This window comes from Podarcis bocagei, assembly GCF_964188305.1.
Source record: "Podarcis bocagei genome assembly, chromosome: 12".
NCBI classification, from domain to species: domain Eukaryota; kingdom Metazoa; phylum Chordata; class Lepidosauria; order Squamata; family Lacertidae; genus Podarcis; species Podarcis bocagei.
The window spans coordinates 54,039,993-54,064,074 of NC_138137.1; the positions used below are offsets into that span (position 1 = coordinate 54,039,993).

Genomic DNA, 24,082 nt, shown 5'->3' on the forward strand with positions numbered 1-24,082 from the left:
GGAGACGCTCCTTCAGGTATACTGGGCCGAGGCTCTTTAGGGCTTTAAAGGTCAGCACCAACACTTTGAATTGTGCTTGGAAACATGAAGATACTTTAGGACCATTGTTATATGGTCCTGGCAGCTACCCCCCGTCACCAGTCTAGCTGCCACATTCTAGATTAATTGCAGTTTCCAGGTCACCTTCAAAGGTAGCCCCACATAGAGCGCATTGCAGTAGTTCAAGCGGGAGATAACCAGAGCAGGCACAACTCTGGCAAGACAGTCTGTAGGCAGGTAGGGTCTCGGCCTGTGTATCAGATGGAGCTAGGAGACAGCTGCCCTGGACACAAAATTAACCTGCATTTCCATGGACAGCTGTGAGTCCAAAATGACACCCAGGCTGCGCACCTGGTCCTTCAGGGGCACAGTTACCCCATTCAGGACCAGGGAGACCTCCACATCTGCCTATCCCGTCCCCCCAAAACTGTACTTATGTCTTGTCGAGATTCACAATGGTTTTCAACATATATCCCCAACTCAACACCGCAATACAGTGGTACCTCAGGTTAAGTACTTAATTCATTCTGGAGGTCCGTTCTTAATCTGAAACTGTTCTTAACCTGAAGCACCACTTTAGCTAATGGGGCCTCCCGCTACCACCGTGCCGCCGGAGCACGATTTCTGTTCTCACCCTGAAGCAAAGTTCTGAACCCGAGGTACTAATTTTGGGTTAACGGAGTCTGTAACCTGAAGAGTATGTAACCTGAGGTACCACTGTATACTGTTGTTGCCTTCCTATTAATATAGTGTGGTGCACACCCCAATCTCTGAATAGTAAGAGAACCCAGAGGGCTTGGTTTCCTTGGAAGCAAGGTCACTGGTGGCTCCTTTGTCATATTATGGTTTTATTTATGTGCCTGTGCCTGGTGAACGGAAGAGAGAAAGCTCACTGAAATGACATTCATGCCTGCTTAAACCATGAGACATAGTTTCTAAACCAAAGTGTGCTTCTATTCGACTCCATAGCTCTCCAGGCAGCTGTTCCCATACTGTGGTCTGTCCTTTGGCAATCACTCGTAGCCAAGTAAGATTGTCTTCCATAAATACAGTTTTAACAATGAGTCTGTAAGTGACCGTGCAGGCCAATTCTGGATCCACACGTCCTTCCACAGTGGGGACATCGGTTTCCGGGCAGGTTATCATCACGGTGTGGATTTGCCAAGCGTGCCTTCCTCTTAGCATGTTTCTCCCTTGCGTCCTGAGTTTGAGTGTCTTCAAAGCCCATGACACCTTTGGTAAAGGCTGTTCTCCAACTGGAGGCAAGTGTTTCCCAATTGTTGGTGTTTATACTTCTCCTGCCAACCTAGCAGTTTGAAAGCACGTCAAAGTGCAAGTAGATAAATAGGTACCGCTCTGGCAGGACGGTAAACGGCATTTCTGTGCGCTGTTCTGGTTCTCCAGAAGTGGCTTAGTTATGCTGGCCACATGACCTGGAAGCTGTACGCCGATTCCCTCGGACAATAAAGCGAGATGAGCGCCACAACCCCAGAGTCGGCCATGACTGGACCTAATGGTCAGGGGTCCCTTTACCTTTTTATACTACATTTTTTTAGATTTGCCTTGAAACAATCTTTAAACCTCTTTTGTTGACCACCAGCATTACGCTTTCCATTTTTAAGTTTGGAATAGAGTACCGTATTTTTGGCTCTATAAGACTCACTTTTTCCCTCCTAAAAAGCAAGGGGAAATGTGTGTGCGTCTTAAGGAGCGAATGCTGGCTGCGCAGCTATCACAGGAGCCAGAACAGCAAGATGGATTGCTGCTTTCACTGCACAGCGATCCCTCTTGCTGTTCTGGCTTCTGAGATTCAGAATATTTTTTCCCTTGTTTTCCTCCTCCAAAAACTAGGTGCATCTTGTGGTCTGGTGCGTCTTATAGAGCGAAAAATACGGTAGTTGCTTTGGAAGACGATCATCAGGCATCCGTATAACATGACCAGTCCAACGAAGTAGATGTTGAAGAATCATTGCGTCAACACTTGTGATCTTTGCTTCTTCCTGTACGCTGGTCTGTAGAACCATCAGTGGTCCATGAACTTCATTCAGGCGGTCTAAATGACAGACTTCCTTGCATCTGTGTCCTTGCAGCTACGAGATCGATGGGGAAATAATCCCCAAGCGAGACCAGCACAAGAAAAGCGAAAAGTGCAAATCTGGGACGGCATTCGAGAGCAGCTCACTTTCTGAGGGAGAGAAACCGGCGAGCCATCACTACGGGGACTTGAGGACACCTGAACTGTCTTTGAATGCCATGAGGGAGCAACCCCAAGCCAGGAGCGGTGGTCTATTTGGCAGAGGAACGATGGCGGCCCCCCCAGTCAACTCTCCAGAGGTTCTTTGCTCTCATTCTAAACATTTTGTTATTTTTATTATTATATATAAAAAAATAATTTTATTTATTGCACTTCTGTACCACCTTTCTGACAAGGCAGCCCAATAAAGTTTTGCAATTTAAGATATGAAAACAGAACAAGAAAACCCCCAACATTGGAAAATATGTAAATATAGCAAAAAAACAACAACCCCAGAGTCATTTCAGGTCGTTGGTGGTTTCCTCAGAACCTGAAGACAGGGACTTCCTTAGCTGGGCTCCCCAGACTAGGGAGAAATTAAATTAAATTCCCAAATTCGTACTTCCTGAAACAATATGGGAACTGGAAAAAAGCAGCCCTCCTTCAAAATTTCCACTGCTCTGAATTTGGCGATGTCATTTTATAGTGTGCATATATGTTTTGCATACATTGGTAAGAATAATGTCCAAGAATGAATTGTATTAAGGGAACTAGCTCTGTAAAAATGTGTATATTAGACAAAATGGCATAGGAAGTGTGTGTTGTAGAAGAAATTCACACAAAAACGCTGTGGCATTTCCCCTTTTTAAACAGCAATGCAAACTGATGTAGATATGTCGAGAACTGAACATAATAAGGCTGGAAGAGTGAGGAAATGAGAGAAGCCAAACGGACGTATTTGCCTATCATCCACCTCTGATTTTAGGAGGGAGCAGGAAGCTGTGTTATTATTATTCCACATAGCTCCATACTGTCTACACTGAGCGGCAGGGACTCTCCAGGGTTTCAGACCTGGGATATACATTCCCAACCCTACCTGCAGATGTTGGGGGTGAAACCCAATACCTTCTTTGGATAGAGCAGATGTTCTCCCATTGAGCCATGGACTTTTCCAAGGCAGTTGTGAAAGTCACCTGAATGGGGATTATCTGAAGAGCCAAAGTGCTGGGACAAATCTGTGGAAGGATAAAAGCCACATCTTTTAAAAGGCAGCAGATGGTTTGTTGATTAGGACAGCTCTACCTCTATGCTGGTGGCGCTGTGGGTTAAACCACAGAGCCTAGGACTTGCCAATCAGAAGGTCAGCGGTTTGAATCCCCACGACGGGGTGAGCTCCTGTTGCTCGGTCCCTGCTCCTGCCCACCTAGCAGTGCAAGTGCAAGTAGATAAAGTGCACAGTGCAAGTAGATAAATAGGTACCACTCTGGCAGGAAGGTAAACGGTGTTTCAGGGGACTGCTCTGGTTCGCCAGAAGCGGCTTAGTCATGCTGGCCACATGACCCGGAAGCTCCCTCGGTCAATAAAGTGGGATGAGCGCCGCAACCCCAGAGTCGGCCACGACTGGACCTAATGGTCAGGGGTCCCTTTATCTTTACCTCTATGCAAACCTGTTGGGTTGTGCAGGACTGAGTTGGGGGTTTTATACGATACAATACGATACGATAATCTTTATTGTCATTGTCCCATACAGAACAAGGAAATTGAAAATCTACATCAGACATTCAAAAACCAACAAGCCTGCTATCCCAGCCATCCCAGCCTGGTTAACCCCCTAAAAACTCTGATACCCCATAATTAAATACAATATACTCCCATAGAGACTACCTTACACTGCGTTTAAAACCAAAATCACATTTGAATAGAAACTGTTTCTCAGGCGGCTAGTCCTAGTCTTTATAACCCTGTACCTTCTTCCAGAAGGCAGAAGCTGAAAGAGATCATTTCTGGGGTGCGCACTATCCTGCACTATCTCTGCAGCTATCTTGTGACACCTGGAAGCATGGATTTGATCTAAGGTGGGAAGAGTGCACCCAGTTATTCTCTCTGCAGTCTTTACAACCCTGGACAGCATTGTTTTTCCCCTGACCGTGCAGCTCCCAAACCACACACACAGACCATAAGTTAATACACTCTCAACAGTACAATGGTAAAATGCCATCAACAGGTCCTTTGAGACATTATTTTTCCGGAGGAGTCTCAGAATATATAACCTCTGCTGTGCTCTCTTCATCAGGTCTTTGCTGTTTTCTCCCCAGGTTAGGTCATCTCTCTCTCTCTTTTTTAATAAGACATTTATTAAGATTTTCAAAATATTACAAAATAAAAAAAGAAAAAAGAAAAATACAAAATAAAAGTAATTAAAAACAACTCAATCTTTCCATTACTTATTTTTCATTAGCTTGTTTCCCGGACCTCCTCACGCCTCCCTTTTTTGTATTCCAATTCAATTTGTTGGTTCAGCAAATCCTTCCCCTCTTTGTTTATCCTAATCTTTAATATTATAACATTAAATCTTTACCTATTAATAATCCATTTTTCATATTCCCTTATAATATTGCAGCTAAAAAACACTTAGTTTCTATCCAACATCATTCTAACATTCATTAATTTTACAATATTTCTGTAAATAATCTTTAAATTTCTTCCAATCTTCTTCCACCAACTCTTCTCCCTGGTCTCGGATTCTGCCAGTCATTTCCGCCAGTTCCATATAGTCAATCACCTTCATATGCCATTCTTCCAGAGTGGGTAGATCTTGTGTCTTCCACAGGTTAGGTCATCTCTCAACTCCATTCCCAGAAATCGAAACACCAACACCGAGATCTGTTCCACACACTTCCCCTCAATAATAAGTGGCTGAATATTCAATTTACATTTCCTACATGTCCACAATAATCTCTTTTGTTTTCTTTAAGTATGTGCTGTTAATGGAGGAGATCTGGGTTCCAGTGAGTGACTTACCCAGGCTTTCCCTGCAAGGGAAAGTAATTGTTTGGGGAAAATGGCTTTCACCAGGTGACAAGGGGGCGGGGCCTAGCAACACATAGTGGCTGCTCATTGGGTGCATTTGTCTGCAGACTTGCAGCTGATTGGCCACCAGAGGTAGACTGAGTGATCTAATTGATGATTATGTGGGTCATTATGTTGGGGTGACAGGAACAGTGTTGAACCCTGGCTGGGAGAAGGGCAGTGCCCCATTTTGCCCTGAAGAGAAACCACCTATTCTGGGCTACATGGACCCAGAACCTGGCTCAATGTAAGGCAGATTCGACCATCCTAATCCCTATGGTGCAGCAATTAAAACTGCACATTTGCAAAGCTAAGCAGGGTCTGACATGGTTTCAAACTGGATGGGAGACCATGTGTTGAGATTCCTCCATTTGCAGGGGGTTGGACTAGATGACCCTTGGTGCCCCTTCCAACTCTACAGTTTTTTTTGATTCTTTGCCATCCTGTGTGGCTCATCCTAGGGCCACCTTTAGATGTTTTGAGGAGTCGAGTTATCAATGTGTCTTGTACAGAAGAGAAGGACAAGCGTAGGTAGGGTACCTCTCTGTCATAAAAAACACTGCTGTGTGTATATTCTCATTTTATTCTAAAAACATGCAGCTTTAGGGTGCTTTGCTGCATCAAGGCCTATAGAATTATAGCAAGGCCTGTATACCTGAAGGAGCGTCTCAACCCCACCCTCCACCAGTCTTGAAAGACCTACATCGGCTCCCAGTACGTTTCCAAGCACAAGTCAAAGTGTTGGTGTTGACCTTTAAAGCCCTAAACGGCCTCGGTCCAGTATACCTGAAGGAGCGTCTCCACCCCCATCGTTCAGCCCAGACACTGAGGTCCAGCTCCGAGGGCCTTCTGGCGGTTCCCTCATTGCGAGAAGCCAAGTTACAGGGAACCAGGCAGAGGGCCTTCTCGGTAGTGGCGCCTGCCCTGTGGAATGCCCTCCCACCAGATGTCAAGGCAATAAACAACTATTTTACTTTTAAACACAACTGAAGGTGGCCCTGTTTAGGGAAGTTTTTAATGCCTGATGCTGTATTGTTTTTAATATTCAGTTGGAAGCTGCCTAGAGTGGCTGGGGAAACCCAGCCAGATGGGCGGGGTATAAATAATAAAATATTATTATTATTATTTTATTTTATTTTATTTTATTTTATTTTATTTTATTTTATTTTATTTTATTTTATTTTATTTTGTTCTTTAGTCGTGTCCGACTCTTCGTGACCCCATGGACCAGAGCATGCCAGGCACTCCTGTCTTCCACTGCCTCCCGCAGTTTGGTCAAACCATCTTGTCCTCTGTCGTCCCCTTCTCCTTGTGCCCTCCATGTTTCCTAACATCAGGGTCTTTTCCAGGGAGTCTTCTCTTCTCATGAGGTGGCCAAAGTACTGGAGCCTCAGCTTCAGGATCTGTCCTTCCAGTGAGCACTCAGGGCTGATTTGCTTCAGAATGGAGAGGTTTGATCTTGCAGTCCATGGGACTCTCGAGAGTCTCCTCCAACATTATTATATAGCTTCATCTATATAGCTATATAGCTTCATTTAGCCCAACCCTCGCAATGCAGGAATCGTTCGCCTAACATGGGACTCAAATTCATAATCCTGAGATTAAAAGCCTCGTGTTCTTACCACCGCTGTCTCAACAATTTATTTCAGGAATCCTTGAAAAGACGGCGCACGAAACAACCATCTGGAATCCGGAGAACATTTAAACCCGGAGAGGAAAAGGAAACTGGGGACCGTTTGGCCGCTCCAATGGGGGATTCGCAAGAGTGGGCAGGAATCTCCAGGCCATCTGCAAATCTCTTTTCTCCGCACCTCGGCCGTTCCATTGACATAACCAAGGACTATTCATCCACGATCCTGACTGGCTCATACACAAATGCCGGCGGGGAAGGGGCAAGAAATTCAGCCCAAAGCATCGAAGGCCCGTTTGCCAAACTGATGTCCGAAAGACGCCCAGTTGAAGAAAGGAAAGCTGCGGAGGTGAATAAGGGGAGCAACCGCTTGAACTTTCTTCCGAGGGAGATGGGAGCTGACCGTGAAAGGACAGTGAGATCCGCACCAAAGAGTGAACCTCAAAATACAGAATTCAGGTAGGATCAAGATTTGAAATGCGCTCTATGTGGGCTGCAATGCACTCTATGTACCTTTGAAGGTGATTCGGAAACTACAACTAATCCAGAATGCGGCAGCTAGACTGGTGACTGGGAGGGGGCCCCTAGACCATATAACACTGGTCCTGAAAGACCTACACTGGCTCCCAGTACGTTTCCAAGCACAATTCAAAGTGGTTGGTGCTGACCTTTAAAGCCCTAAACGGCCTCGGTCCAGTATACCTGAAGGAGCATCTCCTCCCCCATCGTTCTGCCTGGACACTGAGGTCCACCTCTGAGGGCCTTCTGGCGGTTCCCTCACTACGAGAACCCAAGTTACAGGGAACCAGGCAGAGGGCCTTCTCGGTAGTGGCACCCGCCCTGTGGAACGCCCTCCCATCAGATGTAAAAAAAACACACAAAAACTACCAAACTTTTAGAAGACATCTGAAGGCAGCCCTGTTTAGGGAAGCTTTTAATGTTTAATAGGTTATTGTATTTAAGTGTTTTGTTGGAAGCCGCCCAGAGTGGCTGGGGAAACTAGATGGGTGGGGTATAAATAATAAATTATTATTATTATTATTATTATTATTATTATTATTATTATTATTATTATTAAAAATGACATCCAGTCGTTTATACACACACTTGTGTGTAAATATGCCACTCCAGTGCTTTATTTTCTGGTAGGTTAGGATAGCTCCGTCGGTAAAAAGCATGAGATTCTTAATCTCAAGGTTGTGGGTCCAAGCCCCACGGGAGGCAAAGAGATTCCTGCATTGCAGGGGGTTGGACTAGATAACTCTTGTGTTCCCTTCAAACTCTACAGTTCTATAATATAATGATAACCAAAAAGAAAGATCCCCATTCTTGGTTGGAAGAGAACTTTTTGGCTCAGCCTTCTCCAGTCTGTAGCCATCCAGATGTTGTTCGACCCCAGCTTCCATCATCCCAGACGAATGACTGTTTGGGGCTGATGAGGTACAACATCTGAAGGGCACCAGGTCGAATCTGGTCATTTCTTTTGAATTTAAACCAGAATAGGTTGTGTAATTGTGTAATTGTTACTGGACGTTAAAGCTGCTTTGTGACGAGAGGCTGGGCAGAGAAAATTGGATGTTCTGCATTCAAAGTAGATGCTCCATCCATAATTGCATATCTACAAGAAACGGGAACAGTTCAGGATTACGCATCCGAACCCGTTGAGTGAGATTCGGGGAGTGGCTTCCTTCGATTCCCGCACGTGGGAATCGCGCGAGACGTCTTTTTTTTTATTTAAAGGTATATATGTTTTAATTAAGATTTGCCATCATATGGTTTAAGAGGTCATAAGTGTGTTTAAACAGTTGCCTGTGCAGACCTTGACAATGCCTTCAGGTCCAAGATGCACTTAGCAATGCTCTCCTTCTCCTGTCGGGCTGTAATACTCTGATCCTTACGTTTCATTTCCCTCCTTTTCTGTGCTGATTTGAAAGCCCCCTCCCTGTCAGAGTCTGAGCTTCGTTCCTGAGCCTCTGGGCGGTTGAAGGGCTCTGGACCATCCCTGAGCCCTTCCTCCTCCTGGCTAATCTCCACCCTCTCTTCCGCTTCCTCTGCCTCTGGGCGGTTGAAGGGCTCTGCACCATCCCCGAGCCCCTGCTCCACCTCTTCGGTCACTTGCTCCTCCAAATTCTCCCTGACACCCTTGTAGGAGATGGATTGAGGATTAAATCTGTACATTAAAATTTAAACCTCCTATGGTCAGGGGTCCCTTTACCTTTACCTTTATCCCACATGCATGGAAGAAACACAAAATTAAGCGAGCTGTATGGCCTTTCTAGCAGAGAAAACACTTGTACATTTTTCAGCTCACTAAACATTTTCTTTAACTCATTATATACCATTTCCCTGAAAGCCTTTACCTCTTTACAAGTCCACCACATGTGATAGAAAATACCTTCCTTTTCTTGACAGTTAAGTCCAGCCACAGATGACTCTGGGGTTGCGTCACTCATCTCGCTTTACAGGCCGAGGGAGTCGGCGTTTGTCTGCAGACAGTTTTTCTGGGTCATGTGGCCAGCATGACTAATCCGCTTCTGGCGAACCAGAGCAGTGCACGGAAACACCGTTTACCTTCCCGCTGGAGCGGTACCTATTTATCTACTTGCACTTTGATGTGCTTTCGAACTGCTAGGTGGGCAGGAGCAGGGACCGAGCAATGGGAACTCACCCCCTCGCGGGGATTCGAACTGCCGACCTTCTGATTGGCAAGTCCTAGGCTCTGTGGTTTAACCCACAGCGCCACCTGTGTCCCTTGGCAAGTTTAGCTGGCGTTAAATACCATCTATACGTCAGATTCAGACCATACATCTAAAGCACTTATGGTAACACTTTAAACTGCTGTGGCTCCCCCTGAAAAATTCTGGGAGTTGCAGTTTCTCAAGGCTGCTTGTTAGCTGCTAAGAGGTTCCCCTTCCTCATCCAGAGCTACGATTCCCAGAGTCCCCCTGCGGAGGGAGATGGACTGTTTGAACTGTTTTCTGACTTGGGATGCCTGCAGTACGGTCATACATTCAGAAGTCCAGCAGAGGGCAATCTCTGAAAAGCAATGCTCCCTGCCATTGCTTCATTGGCAGATAGCTTGCCCCCATTCCGCCAGCTCCCAAAATTCACCGTCCAAAATGCTGTGACTCAGAGCTTCTGACTAATGCTTCAGAAAGATGTGCGATCGCTGACCTTTGAGCAGGAGGAGCTGCCTCAGTTCAACTCGGTTTGGTGTGATCAGCGATCGCAGGATTGCAATGCCTTCCAGGCAAGGAGAGAGAGTGACTTTTCGGGGGTCCAGTCTTTAGAAAAACAAGGTGATTTAGGAGGGGGGAAGGCCACGCTGGGAGATTTCTAAAGGTGCGTGTAGTGCAAAGAAAGATTTTGTTTCCCCCCCTCCGGCCATGTTCACGGCAAGCATTTAAACAGCTACAACTTTCCCCAAAGAAGTTTTGGAGCTGTAGTTTGTTGAGGGTGCTGAGAGTTGCTAGGAGGCTCCCTACAAGGAACTACACTTCCCAGAGTGATTTAACAATCTCAGAATCGTCGAGTTGGAAAGGACCGCAGGAATCATCTAACCTAACCCCCTGAATCGCCGAAGAATGGATGCTTTTGAATTCTGGTGCTGGAGGAGACTCTTGAGAGTCCCATGGACTGCAAGAAGATCACACCTCTCCATTCTGAAGGAAATCAGCCCTGAGTGCTCGCTGGAAGGACAGATCCTGAAGCTGAGGCTCCAATACTTTGGCCACCTCATGAGAAGAGAAGACTCCCTGGAAAAGACCTTGATGTTGGGAAAGATGGAGGGCACAAGGAGAAGGGGACGGCAGAGGACGAGATGGTTGGACAGTGTTCTCGAAGCTACCAGCATGAGTTTGACCAAACTACGGGAGGCCGTGGAAGACAGGAGTGCCTGGCGTGCTCTGGCCCAGGGGGTCATGAAGAGTCGGACACGACTAAACGACTAAACAACAACAACAACCCCCTGAAATGCGGAAATCTGTTGCCCAATGTGGGATTTGAACCCACAACCATGAGATTAAGAGTCTCACGCTCTGGCATCCAATGCCCTGTTAAATGCGTTCTGCAAGGGGTTATTGGCTTCCTGCTGTTCTTATTTATCTATATATTTTGTGGTTTTCATGTTGTGATTTTACGTGGCGAACCGCCATGAGGTCTGTAGTTGCAGGGTAGTATACAAATTCAGTTGTTGTTATTGATAATGAGGATGCTGATGCTCTACAAACTGAGTGAAACCAGGACGTGCCAGACTCCTTCCCAGGGAACTCTGGGAATTTTAGCTCTGTGCACCCTTAACAAACTACACCTCCCAGGATTCTGGGGTGACTGTTATTTCGAAATTCATTTTTATTTGATTTTACAAAACAAAGTTATAAGAAAAATGATAAAATACACATCAATATACAGAGATTCCTCCGCATCTCAGGACTTTCCCCTCGCTGGAGTCCCATTTTAAACATTTTAAACTGCATCTTTTCCCATACTCTGTCATATCAGTCCATATTTTCCATGGTAATTGTCACACTATAAGTGAAATCAAAATCCTGCCAGTGTTTCTGTCTGCTTTCAGTAGTCTCCTAAATCAGGGGTCAGCAAACTTTTTCAGCAGGGAGATAACCCAGAGATGCATTTTAAATAAAAGGACACATTCTACTCATGTAAAAACACATTGATGCCCAGACCGTCTGTGGGCCGGATCTGGCCCTGGGCCTTAGTTTGTCTAAGGTAAAGGTAAAGGGACCCCAGACCGTTAAGTCCAGTCGCGGATGACTCTGGGGTTGCGGTGCTCATCTCCCTTTACTGGCCGAGGGAGCCGGTGTACAGCTTCCAGGTCATGTGGCCAGCATGACTAAGCCGCTTCTGGCGAACCAGAGCAGCATACGGAAATGCAGTTTACCTTCCCGCCGGAGTGGTACCTATTTATCTACTTGCACTTCGACGTGCTTTCAAACTACTAGGTTGGCAGGAGCAAGGACCGAGCAACGGGAGCTCACCCCGTCGCAGGGATTTGAACCACCGACCTTCTGATCAGCAAGTCCTAGGCTCTGTGGTTTAAATAGCTCATACATAACTCCATCAGCTTGGTTTCCCATTCTTCTCTGGTCGGGAGGAGCCGTGACTGTTCTAAATGTTGTCACAGGACTTTAAAGACATCATTAACCACGACTAGCTCAGACTTGGCCCTTTCCTCTCCTGTCCTTGGAAGACAACTCTCTGTCAGTTCCAGCTGTTGGGAATTCTGGGATGTGCCCTCTGAAACGCCAATCAAAAAATACATTTCTTGTTCTTTTCCTTCCCGTTCTACTTTTTGTTGTTGTTGGTGGTGATGGTTTTTCTTTCTTTCTTTTTAAACACCCACCCTGTGGTTTGACATTTTCAAAAACGCCTGTTGCTGATCCGCCACTAGCCTCAGGCACCTTTATTTTATTATTATTTTTTTTTGCCTATGCTTGCTGTCTAGAGAGGGATTAGGTCCGAGAACCAGAGCGCTGCATCAAAAGGACTTGTCTGAAGAGCAATGAATTTGAGGCATCAGGGAGGGAGAGGGTTTAAAATAAATAAATAAATAGCTGGCCAGTGAAAGGAAGATGCTGGTTTTTAGTTTTAGGGAAGGGTAAAAGAAGAGTGGAGAATCTCAGGCCTGAGGGCTGGATTTCTTCTCTATATAGTCCTTGGGACTTCCTAGGATAATTCTTCTTCTTCTTCTTCTTCTTCTTCTTCTTCTTCTTCTTCTTCTTCTTCTTCTTCTTTTTCTTCTTCTTTGGCGATCGCTCGTAGCCGAGTAAGATTGTCTTCCATAAACACGATTTTAACAATGAGTCCGTAAGTGACTGTGGAGGCCAATTCTGGATCCACACATCCTTCCACGTTGGGGACATTGGTTTCCAGGCAGGAGTCGATCACAGTGTGGATTTGCCAAGCGTGCTCTTAGCATGTTTCTCCCTTGTGTCCTGAGTTCGAGTGTCTTCAAAGCCCATGACCCCTTTGGTAAAGGCTGTTCTCCAATTGGAGCGCTCGCAGGCAAGCGTTTCCCAGTTGTTGGTGTTTATACTACATTTTTAAAGATTTGCCTTGAGACAGTCTTTGAACCTCTTTTGTTGACCACCAGCATTACGCTTTCCATTTTTAAGTTGGGAATAGAGCAGTTGCTTTGGAAGACGATAATCAGGCATTTGCATAACATGACCAGTCCAACGAAGTTGATGTTGAAGAATCATTGCTTCGACACTGGTGATCTTTGCTTCTTCCAGTACACTGGTATTAGTTCACCTGTTGTCCCAAGCAATGTATCAATTTTTCGGAGACACCGTTGATGGAATCTTTTGAGGAGTTGGAGATGACGTTTATAAGTGGCCCATGTTTCACAAGCGTACAGTAAGGTTGGTAGTACAATAGCTTTGTAAACAAGCATTTTGGTTTCCCTGCGACTGTCTCGAGTTTGATTTATGGAAAGATTCCCCAGAAATAAAAGTGGTCCTCCCTTCCCAGGGAGCATAATAAATATCTGGGGTTTTCCAAATGTACAAGGAGTGGAAGTTGTGAAATGCATGGATTTAAAAGCACAGGCTATGGGGTATTTCCTCCCCTCATCCCTCACTTGCAATGGTCCCCAGCACTGAGATCAATCCCAGTGCTAGCAAATGGAACTTTCCCCCATAATATTCGTTGCCCTTTTGACAAGAACCGGCTGTGGCAGAGCAGAGGGGAGACTCAGCTTTCTGCTGGAGTGGATCACAGCTGGGAGAGAATCGACAAGGACCCAGCAAGCCAGGAACACAGCAGAAGTATTCTGTGCACTTTTAATATATATATATATATATATATATATATAATTAAGCCACAACATATAAACACAGCCTTTCAGTGTTTTGCATCGTGCATTTTGAACGAGGAGAAACGGCGCAGGAATGGCGATGGCAGTGGCTGGCTTTGCAAAAAGTTTGGGAGAAATCAAGTGACTGCAGGACATTTAAGAATCTTAGAAGGGGATGTGGTCCTTGGTCTGGAAAGCTCCCCTAAGCCCCTTGATTAAAACCTAGCTAAAATTCTTGCATTGTAGCAGGTTGGACTAGATTGTTGGAACCAGGGATGAAAAACCAGCTGGCTCGGTCCTAGCCAGAGCGTCACACCTCTCAGCCTTACCGCTGCGGAGATCCATCAGTCTTCCTCCGACGTGCGTCTGCGACTCAAGCTGCAGGTCATGCTTGAGCACACATTACTCAGCAGAGTAATCACACAACAGAATCAGGCCCGAGGCGTGGATACGATACTAAGCTACGCATTTATTATACATAAATCAGGGCGAAGAAAAACATGGCCTCTCTTCTGGTTCTTCTCGGAGAGAGTGAAAAACAAAAGCAATATAGAGCGGAAGTTCCGCTCACGGACTCCAGAAATCTGTAAAGGTAAAGATAAAGGGAGCCATGAGCGTTAGGTCCAGTCGTGACTGACTCTTGGGTTGCAGCACTCATCTCGCTTTATTGGCTGAGGGAGCCGGTGTACAGCTTCTGGGTCATGTGGCCAGCATGACTAAGCCACTTCTGGCGAACCAGAGCAGCGCACGGAAACGCCGTTTACCTTCCCGCCGGAGCGGTACCTATTTATCTACTTGCACTTTTGAACTGCTAGGTGGGCAGGAGCAGGGACCGAGCAAAGGGAGCTCACCCCGTCGTGGGGATTCGAACCGCCGACCTTCTGATCGGCAAGCCCTAGGCTCTGTGGTTTAACCCACAGCGCCACCCGCGTCCCTACTGCGTCCAGTAATCTGTGCTGGAATGTAAACAGACATGTGACATGCAATAATCCCACACATCTGCAGCTCGGGAGGAGTGTAATCCCAACATAGATGACCTTAGAATCTACAATTCTATGATCTATGATCCACTATGGTTCTATGTGATGTGCAAACACAGCCATTATAGCTCTGTGTTTGTGTACAGGGACCTGCCAACAGCCTCTCTCTCGCGCAAGTGCAAAGGCACAGCTTGGAGTAATTGTCTGGGAAGCAAAATGGCCTAAAGTGTCTCTTTTTTTAAAAAAACGATGCTTCTCTGAAACATGACTAATTTTCCAATAGAGGCCTTTTAAGCCTTTGTGGCCATTTCAGGATCCCTCCATGGACGCAGCTCGAAAACAACCCATTATCAAATGATGAGGTTTTTGCAGTCATATTTCAGGAACTATTAAAAAGCACTTGCCTCTGTGCAGGGTAGGTGAGTTGTCGGTGGGTGGAGGAGGCGAAATCTTCCATGCCAAAGATGAGATGTTGGGCCAACTAATTCTTTCCCATTCAGAGGAGAGAAGGAGGGATAGATGGCAGGAAGTGAACACTGTGATGGCCTGGGACTCGGGCTCGGACTCAGATCCAGAGAAGTCTCAGTCCGCACCGGATCCTTTGCCTCAGGCAGCATCTGAACCAAGTCTGGGGCCTGGTCCTGAAGAGTCCCAGTCTGCATTGGTTCTCCTGCAACAAAACCAGCTGGGCCGAGTCAGGGGCCTGGGCCTGCCCTGGCTCCAGATGCGGGGATGACCTCGTTGCCTTCAGCTGGGCCATCACTTACAGCTGCTCCACTACCGGTTGGGTCAGGGGAGGCTGAGGTGGCCTCTGGGTCTAGTAACCCACTGACATCTCCTGAGCTGCAGAGACTGAGGTCTGAGAGACCTGAATACTCACAGGAGGAGTGCTCACCTTTGGGCGAGACAGGGAGGTGAGTCACCGGGGGATCAGGACTGGCCACTACCCCAACAAAGATAAAAGGCTGTCGGACCCCGCCCCAGGTTGCGGGAGCAATGTTGCTGTATGCTAGATCCTGCCTGAGACCCTGTGCCTGACCTAGCTTGGTTTCCTGCCTTGTGTCCTGCCTTGGCCCTGTCGGACTGACTCCTTGCAGAACCCCTGGATTTGGGACCGGACCTGGACCTCGCTACTCGGGTTACCAGCTTGTCAACATCCTTTTTAAATTGTAGTGCCCAGAAATGGACACAGTTTCCCAGGTGTGTTCTGAACGAGGCAAAATAGAGCAGTACTATTACTGAGAAGTGAGAGCTGGACCACAAAGAAGGCTGATCGCCAAAGAATTGATGCTTTTGAATTATGGTGCCTGGTGTGCTCTGGTCCATGGGGTCACGAAGAGGCGGACACGACTAAACGACTAAACAGCAACATGACTTCTATTGACCTGGACACTGTACAGTACTTCTGTTGAAGAGCATTCACGTTTTTTGCTGCTGCATCACACTGTTAACTTATAGAATATAAAACTGTAAAGTTGGTAGGGGCCACGTGAAGCTTGTGGTTTACTAAGGCCCCTAGATCCTTTTCACATGCACTGCTAGCAAGCCAGGTGTCCCCACCCTATATTTGTGCACCTGGTTCTTCCTGCCTAAGTGCAGAACCTTACATTTGTCCCTATCGAAACTCATTTTGTTAGCTTGGGCCCAGTTCTCCAATCTCTTAACGTCATCTTGAATCCCGCTGTTCTGTCTTCGGTGCATTAGCTACCCCTCCCAGTTTAGAGTCATCTGCAAATCTGATGAAGATTGGGGGAAAAAATAATTGCTCTTCCCCCTTTGGACCTGATGCTTTCAGCGTACAGTCACTACTCTTCCTTCCCTGCAACATTTTGTGGAGGAAATCTGGCGTTCGTAAATCCCATTATCTTTGGCGAGGCTGGTCCAAGTTTAGTGCAGGCTCGTGAGATCAACAGCAAACCCGTTTCCCCCGATTCTTCTCTAACGCTTTGCTTCATCCCTGCTATCCCAGCCTGTAAAGCAAAATCCTGTTTGGTTTTTTGCAGATGGAAATTTTCGTCTCGTTTTCTTTGCAGCCCGTTTCCCCAAGCCGCCACGCATAACGGTTCTAACAAGTTAACCCACCAGTAGCAGAGGCTGTAAAAAGTTTTTGAGACGGCACTTAACCTATGACACCCCCCTGAGTGTTGAGCCGCTGGGGAAGACGGACAGGCTCTGGGGATGGAAAAAGTGTTTATCTAATATTATCTAAACCGCGGCTTAGTTCTTCCCTCGCCATAAAACTCTACCCAAGCCTTGCCATTTGCTCTGTCAATGCTGCTCCTGTCTGTTCTGTGGAACATCTGGCTGTCTGTGGAACCAGCCCAGTCCTTACGCTCTAGATTTGCGGTGGCACATCCAACTGCCCCTTATTTTGGTTAGCAACACAGTTCTGTTGCAGTTAGAGGATAGAAACTGCGATCGCCACCTTCCACACCAGAGTGACTTGTCTCACTTCTTTCATCAGGGGACAGGGCCGTCTTTACCTGGGGGTGCAAGGGGTGCGGGGCACCCGGGCGCTGAATTCTGGGGGGTGCCAGGTTCCCGCCGCTGAAGCCGCCTAAGTTCTTAACTATCTACCTGTTACGAAATAATAAATAATTTTGATCAAGCTGGAAAAACAAAATACATACATACCTGGGTATTACTGAAATGTATACCTACTGTTTCACTAAAGGACTTTCAACTTTGTGCACTTATTTACAAAAGACGCGGCGCTTGTCATTCACAACAGCGGCACTTGTCAGACTCAACGTTCTCAGTGGTGCTGTGCACGTGAAATTAACTAAATTATTTTAGTTATATATTTAGTTATATATTTATAACTAAATTATTTTAGTTATATATTTAGTTATATATATATATATATATATATATATATATATATATATATATATATATATATATATATATATATGCTTTCGTAGATTTTCACGGGTACAGGAATGTAGGTTTTGGTGTCTTCGGGTGTCTTCCCGTGTAAGAGTTGGGGTGTCTAGGCGACGTTTCGACGAGGTCTCACTCGTCATCTTCAGGCTGGTGCTTTCGGCTTCTTGTTCTAGTAACAAGAAGCCGAAAGCACCAGCCTGAAGATGACGAGTGAGACCTCGTCGAAACGTCGCCTAGACACCCCAACTCTTACACGGGAAGACACCCGAAGACACCAAAACCTACATATATATATATATATATATATATATATATATATATATATATATATATGTTTTGGTGTCTTCGGGTGTCTTCCCGTGTAAGAGTTGGGGTGTCTAGGCTAGACACCCCAACTCTTACACGGGAAGACACCCGAAGACACCAAAACCTACATTCCTGTACCCGTGAAAATCTACGAAAGCATATATATATATATATATATACACACACACACACACACACACACATACACACACACACACACACACACATTTTTATTAATTTTTTAACATATCATTTCCAACAGTCATTTAACATATCTTATACAATATTTTAGACTTCCGTCAACAACCTCTGAATATTTTCCATTCTCTATCACTTATTCTGCATTTCTTAATTTCTCTGTTACTTTTAACTATCATTAACTAATAATTCTCTTCACAGTCTTCCTTGCAATATTTCATATAATCCTCCTTACAGAACTTCTTGTAGTCCTGCTAGCATAATCTGCTTATTACAGTTGCTTTTCAAATAGTTCAAATATTTACTCCAGTCTTCTAAGGATCTCTGGTCCAGCAGGTTTCAAATCCTTCCTGTTAATTTATCTAATTCTGCATAGTCCATTAATTTTATTTGTCATTCTTCTTTCGTTGGTAATTCTTCTTGCTTCCATTTTTGTGCCAATACTATTCTTGCTGCCGTTACTGCATATAAAAACAACTTACAGTCCTGTCTGTTAACATCCTCCCCTACAATGCCAAGAAATTAACTAAATTTGGGGGTGCTGGGCAGATCTTTGCACCCCGGTAGCGCATATGCTAAAGACGGCCCTCTCAAGGGAAGCCTGATATCCATTAGATTTCCCTGGACTCTGGTCTCGTGGCAGACGACGCAGCCTTTTCTTTTAATGCATTTTATTGCTTTTTCACATGTAATAAGCATAATTTAAAATACAATAAACAACAACAATAGCAGCAGCTAGTCTGACATTTCTTGGAAAAAGGCATAGCAGCAGCTTCAAGTTACTTAGAAAACCAGTTTGTGATGCATATTAAAGACTGTAATCCGATAGGTTCCTCCAGATGTTTCTGTGCAGGTTGTCTCGATAGATGGATTGTCATTTCTCATATGGATGCCAAGTGTTGTAGAAGGATAAAGGGCATCTTGCCTCTGGTCATCCTAACCTGGCAGGTAAATTTATTGGCAGTATGCTGGGTTGTTGTTTTTTCATGTACAGGATAGGAATGTGAATAGGCTCCAAGATTCACCTTGTATCTGTGTGTGTTTCGAAGAAGAAGAAAAAACCCAGTCTGTTTTTGAGCGACTCTGTGCTCTGTTCAATTCATTCTGCGATGGAAAAAGGGTCATGAAGCATCAGGCAGCTGCGAGGGATGTGCAATTTGGTGCGGCATAAATAGTTTAAAGGTGGTTTATAAATGCTACATATTAATAAATCAGTGCATTCCATAGACAGGGAGCCACTGCAGAGAAGGCCCCGTTTTCATGTTGCTGCCCTCTAGACCTTTGGAGGAGGAGGAACATGAAGAAGGACCTCAGAGGATGATCTCAGGGTCCGGGTAGGTTCATATGGAGAGAGGTGGTCATTGAGGTATTGTGGTCCTGAGCCATTTAGAAAACCTTGCAAACAACCTCTGTGCTTTGCTCAGTTACAGCTGTTGTTGTTGTTGTTGTTTATTTCATTTCTATACCGCTTTATATTTTTAAGAAAAATCTCAAAGTGGTTTACATCATATTGCAACATCAGTAAAACAATCCAGAATCAAACATTTCTGAAGAATCATAGAATCATAGAATCATAGAGTTGGAAGAGACCACAAGGGCCATCGAGTCCAACCCCCTGCCAAGCAGGAAACACCATCAGAGCACTCCTGACATATGGTTGTCAAGCCTCTGCTTAAAGACCCCCAAAGAAGGAGACTCCACCACACTCCTTGGCAGCAAATTTCACTGTCAAACAGCTCTTACTGTCAGGAAGTTCTTCCTAATGTTTAGGTGGAATCTTCCTTCTTGTAGTTTGGATCCATTGCTCCGTGTCTGCTTCTCTGGAGCAGCAGAAAACAACCTTTCTTCCTCCTCTATGTGACATCCTTTTATATATTTGAACATGGCTATCATATCACCCCTTAACCTCCTTTTCTCCAGGCTAAACATGCCCAGCTCCCTTAGCCGTTCCTCATAAGGCATGGTTTCCAGGCCTTTGACCATTTTGGTTGCCCTCCTCTGGACACGTTCCAGTTTGTCAGTGTCCTTCTTGAACTGTGGTGCCCAGAACTGGACACAGTACTCCAGGTGAGGTCTGACCAGAGCAGAATACAGTGGCACTATTACTTCCCTTGATCTAGATGCTATACTCCTATTGAAAGTCAGATATAGAACATACAGTCAAAGCAACATAATTAACAGAAAGCTTAAAATATTATCTTAAAGATTTCAAAAGAAAACATTACAAAGGAGGTCAACTGCAGAATACGTATTTAATACAAAGTTAACAAAAAAAACCTTAAACATTTCAAAAAACAAACAAACATTGCTAAGTGAAGTCAAATATAAAATGCACAGCGTAATTAACAAGAGAATAAAATGGGTTTTTAAAGGTTATCTTTTCATTGATTGGTACATCTTACTAACTTTACAGCTGTAAATATATATATGCATATATTATTCCAGAGCTGGACTAGGTGGGTGTTGGCTCTGAGTCAGAAACCAGGAATTGGTGGAGTTGGTACCGAATTCTGGAAGGAAGTCCTGTGTGGTTGTCTTTTTTTGGGGAGGAAAAGGCCTTTTGTCTCTGGGCCCGGCTTACGAGTCTGAGTCTTCTTCCCGTCCTCTCTGACTCCCAGGCTGTCGTCATGCAAAGGGCAGCTCTTCGTTTCCTGTGCCCCTTATTCCCCAGCTTGACGTCACCGCTGCCTCTGGAGCCCTGGCAGGCAGGAAATGGCAGAAGGGAATGAGAGCTGGCACTTTGCTTCAGAGACGGAATGCCTTGCCCCTGCCAACTTTGCCTCTGGATAGCGAGAGACAGAAAGGGAACGCCTTGCCTAGTACCACTGAGTGCATCCAGCCACACGCTGGCTACCGAGCGAAGGGAGCCCAGGATAATGTTTGGGCACCGTCTTGGGCTCGTATGGGGATATAGATCTTTCATTTAAACTGTGGAACTCCTTGCCACAGGAGACAGACACGGTCACCAACCTTTTCAGTACTGGCCCCGACTTGGTGGAATGCTCTGTCCCAAGAGACTAGGGCCCTGTGGGACTTGACATCTTTTCGCAGGGCCTGCAAGACAGAGCTGTTCCGCCTGGCCTTTGGCTTGGACTCAGTCTGACCCTTATGTTTCCCTCCCCTTATGGTTTTGATCTATGGGCTACTTTTAAAACGAGGCTGCATTTTAAATTGCATTTTAAATTGGTTTTTCTTTTCCTATTATGTTTTTACTATAATTTTACTGGTGTTAGCCGCCCTGAGCCCTGCTCTGGCCGGGGAGGGCGGGGTATAAATAAATTATTATTATTATTATTATTATTATTATTATTATTATTATTATTATGGCTTTAAAAGAGACCGAGAAGCAATAAATTCATGGAAGAGAGGACTACTGATGGCTATCCTCTGCCCTCCACGGTTGGAGGCAGCGATGCTTCTGAGTGACAGGCCTCTATCGCTCGAATCCTGTTTGCGGGTTTCCCACAAGTATCTTCTGGCGGTTTCCTCCCTGTGAGAAGTGAGGTTACAGGGAACCAGGCAGAGGGCCTTCTCGGTGGTGGTGCCCGCCCTGTGGAATGCCCTCCCGTCAGATGTCAAGGAAATAAACAACTATTTGACCTTTGGGAGACATCTGAAGGCAGCCCTGTTTAGGGAAGTTTTTAATGTTTGATGTTTTATTCTTTTTATTTATCTGTTGGGAGTGCCCAGTGTGGCTGGGTATAAATAATAATAATAATAATAATAATAATAATAATAATAATAATAATAATAATAATAGGTTCAGCCTCTGTGAGAGCAGGATGCTGGCTCAAATGGGCCACTCCTACAAACTCTCTTTCTGTTCTTACAAGCCTTGTTGTCGCTTAGTCGTGTCCAACTCTTCATGACCCCCTGGACCAGAGCACGCCAGGCACTCCTGTCTTCCACTGCCTCCCGCAGTTTGGTCAAACTCATGCTGGTAGCTTCAAGAACACTGTCCAACCATCTCGCCCTCTGTCGTCCCCTTCTCCTTGTGCCCTCCATCTTTCCCAACATCAGGGTCTTTTCCAGGGAGTCTTCTCTTCTCATGAGGTGGCCAAAGTATTGGAGCCTCAGCTTCAGGATCTGTCCTTCCAGTGAGCACTCAGGGCTGATTTCCTTCAGAATGGCTAGGTTTGGTCTTCTTGCAGTCCATGGGACTCTCAAGAGTCTCCTCCAGCACCATAATTCAAAAGCATCCATTCTTTGGCGATCAGCCTTCTTTATGGTCCAGCTCTCACTACCATACATCGCTACTGGGAAAACCATACCTTGAACTATACGGACCTTTGTCGGCAAGGTGCTGTCTCTTATAAGCCTAGAAGAGTTCTTTTGAGGCTCTAGATTTATTTCTAAAGCTACCACCATGCCGTGGAAAACCCATCAAGAAAGCCAGCTCAATGCTGCAGCCTGATTTCTCCTGCAAGGAGAATTGGTTGTTTTGAAGTGGCCGGTGACCATTGCTTATTTAAAAAACCCTTTGTGTATTTGTTCTATACTGTAAATAGGAAGCTGTAGAGGAAGAGGGCCTTATTGTATCAAGAGAGGGACTTTCCCCACCAGCGTTGCTCTTCGTGTAAACACCGGGCCCGCAATGCGCGGAGATCAAAAGGGGGAGGCCTGTCAATCTGGAGAGAGCGCCGTATGGCTTCCTTATGGGGGGGCCTATTTTCTTCCTGCCCCCTTTTCCTACTGTGATGGATTGCTTCCTTCTTACAACATGCGGGAACCGTGCATTTTCCTGCTCCACCAACCCATGCGTGCTATGTATACAATAGCTGCAATTGCGAGATCATCAGCTGAAGGGGAAACAGTGGTAAAGTCCTTGCAAGTCTTTCCCAGCCCCAGAAACCCTCTTGTTTCAACTTTTTGGATTGTGGTTTTTGCAATTTGTTGACTGGGAGGCAGTGTGCAGATGCCAGAGTTGTGTTGCTGTACCCTGGTGCACAAGGGACGCGGGTGGCGCTGTGGCTAAAACCTCAGTGCCTTGGACTTGCCGATTGTATGGTCGGCGGTTCGAATCCCCGCGGCGGGGTGAGCTCCCGTCTTTCGGTCCCAGCTCCTGCCCACCTAGCAGTTCAAAAGCATCCTTAAGTGCTTAAGAAAGCACCGCTTTATAGCGGGAAGGTAAACGGCGTTTCCGTGTGCTGCTCTGGTGCTGGCTTCATCACGCTGGCCACGTGACCCGGAAGTGTCTCCGGACAGCGCTGGCTCCCGGCCTCTAGAGTGAGATGAGCGCACAACCCTAGAGTCTGGCAAGACTGGCCCGTACGGGCAGGGGTACCTTTACCTTTACCTTACCCTGGTGCACACTTATTTATTTGTCTGTTTCTTGCATTCATGCTTCACCCTTTTCTCCAAGGAGCTCATTAGGTACTCTCCTTCCTAATTGAACTCCACAACAACCTTGCGAGGTAGGCTAGGCTGAGAGGCAGCGACTGGCCCAAGGTCACTCTCAGGTACCTTGAGAGACTACACTTCCCAATACACCCTGCTGATGGCGGACATGCACAAGCTTGCTCTGCATTTTGTGTTGAAGAACTTCAGGAAAACCGTGCTCATCTCGTAATATAATTGAACATTACAAAATGGGGAATATTTGCACTATGAACTGTATAAAATCACTATGTGGAATCTGACCCTGTTGAGTCAAGGCCAATCCTGAACAGAGCACCACAACCTCATAGTCGCCCTTGGCTGGACTTAACCATCCAGGCGTCCTTTACCTTTTAACTTTTAGATATCCTTGCCAAAGGTTACCATAAAGGTAAAGGGACCCCTGACCATTAGGTCCAGTCGTGACCAACTCTGGGGTTGCGGTGCTCATCTCGCTTTATTGGCCGAGGGAGCCGGCGTACAGCTTCCGGGTCATGTGGCCAGCATGACTAAGCCGCTTCTGGCAAACCAGAGCAGTGCACAGAAACACCGTTTACCTTCCCGCCGGAGCGGTACCTATTTATCTACTTGCACTTTGACGTGCTTTCGAACTGCTAGGTTGGCAGGAGCAGGGACCAAGCAACGGGAGCTCACCCCTTCACAGGGATTCGAACCGCCGACCTTCTGATCGGCAAGTCCTAGGCTCTGTGGTTTAACCCACAGCGGCACCCGCGTCCCAAAGGTTACCATACCCCACTGCAATGTAA

General features: G+C 45.9%; 1 protein-coding gene across 2 annotated transcripts in view; it reads left to right on the forward strand.

Annotated features, from left to right (window-relative positions):
- MINDY4 (MINDY lysine 48 deubiquitinase 4) overlaps positions 1-24,082 on the forward strand; it is an 89,841-nt gene that overhangs the window by 5,874 nt on the left and 59,885 nt on the right. For both annotated transcript variants that reach the window (XM_081163569.1, XM_081163570.1), the window contains exons 4-5: positions 2,130-2,373; positions 6,772-7,211. In XM_081163569.1, coding sequence (XP_081019695.1) covers positions 2,130-2,373; positions 6,772-7,211 — 684 coding nt within the window. The remainder of the gene's footprint in view (positions 1-2,129; positions 2,374-6,771; positions 7,212-24,082) is intronic.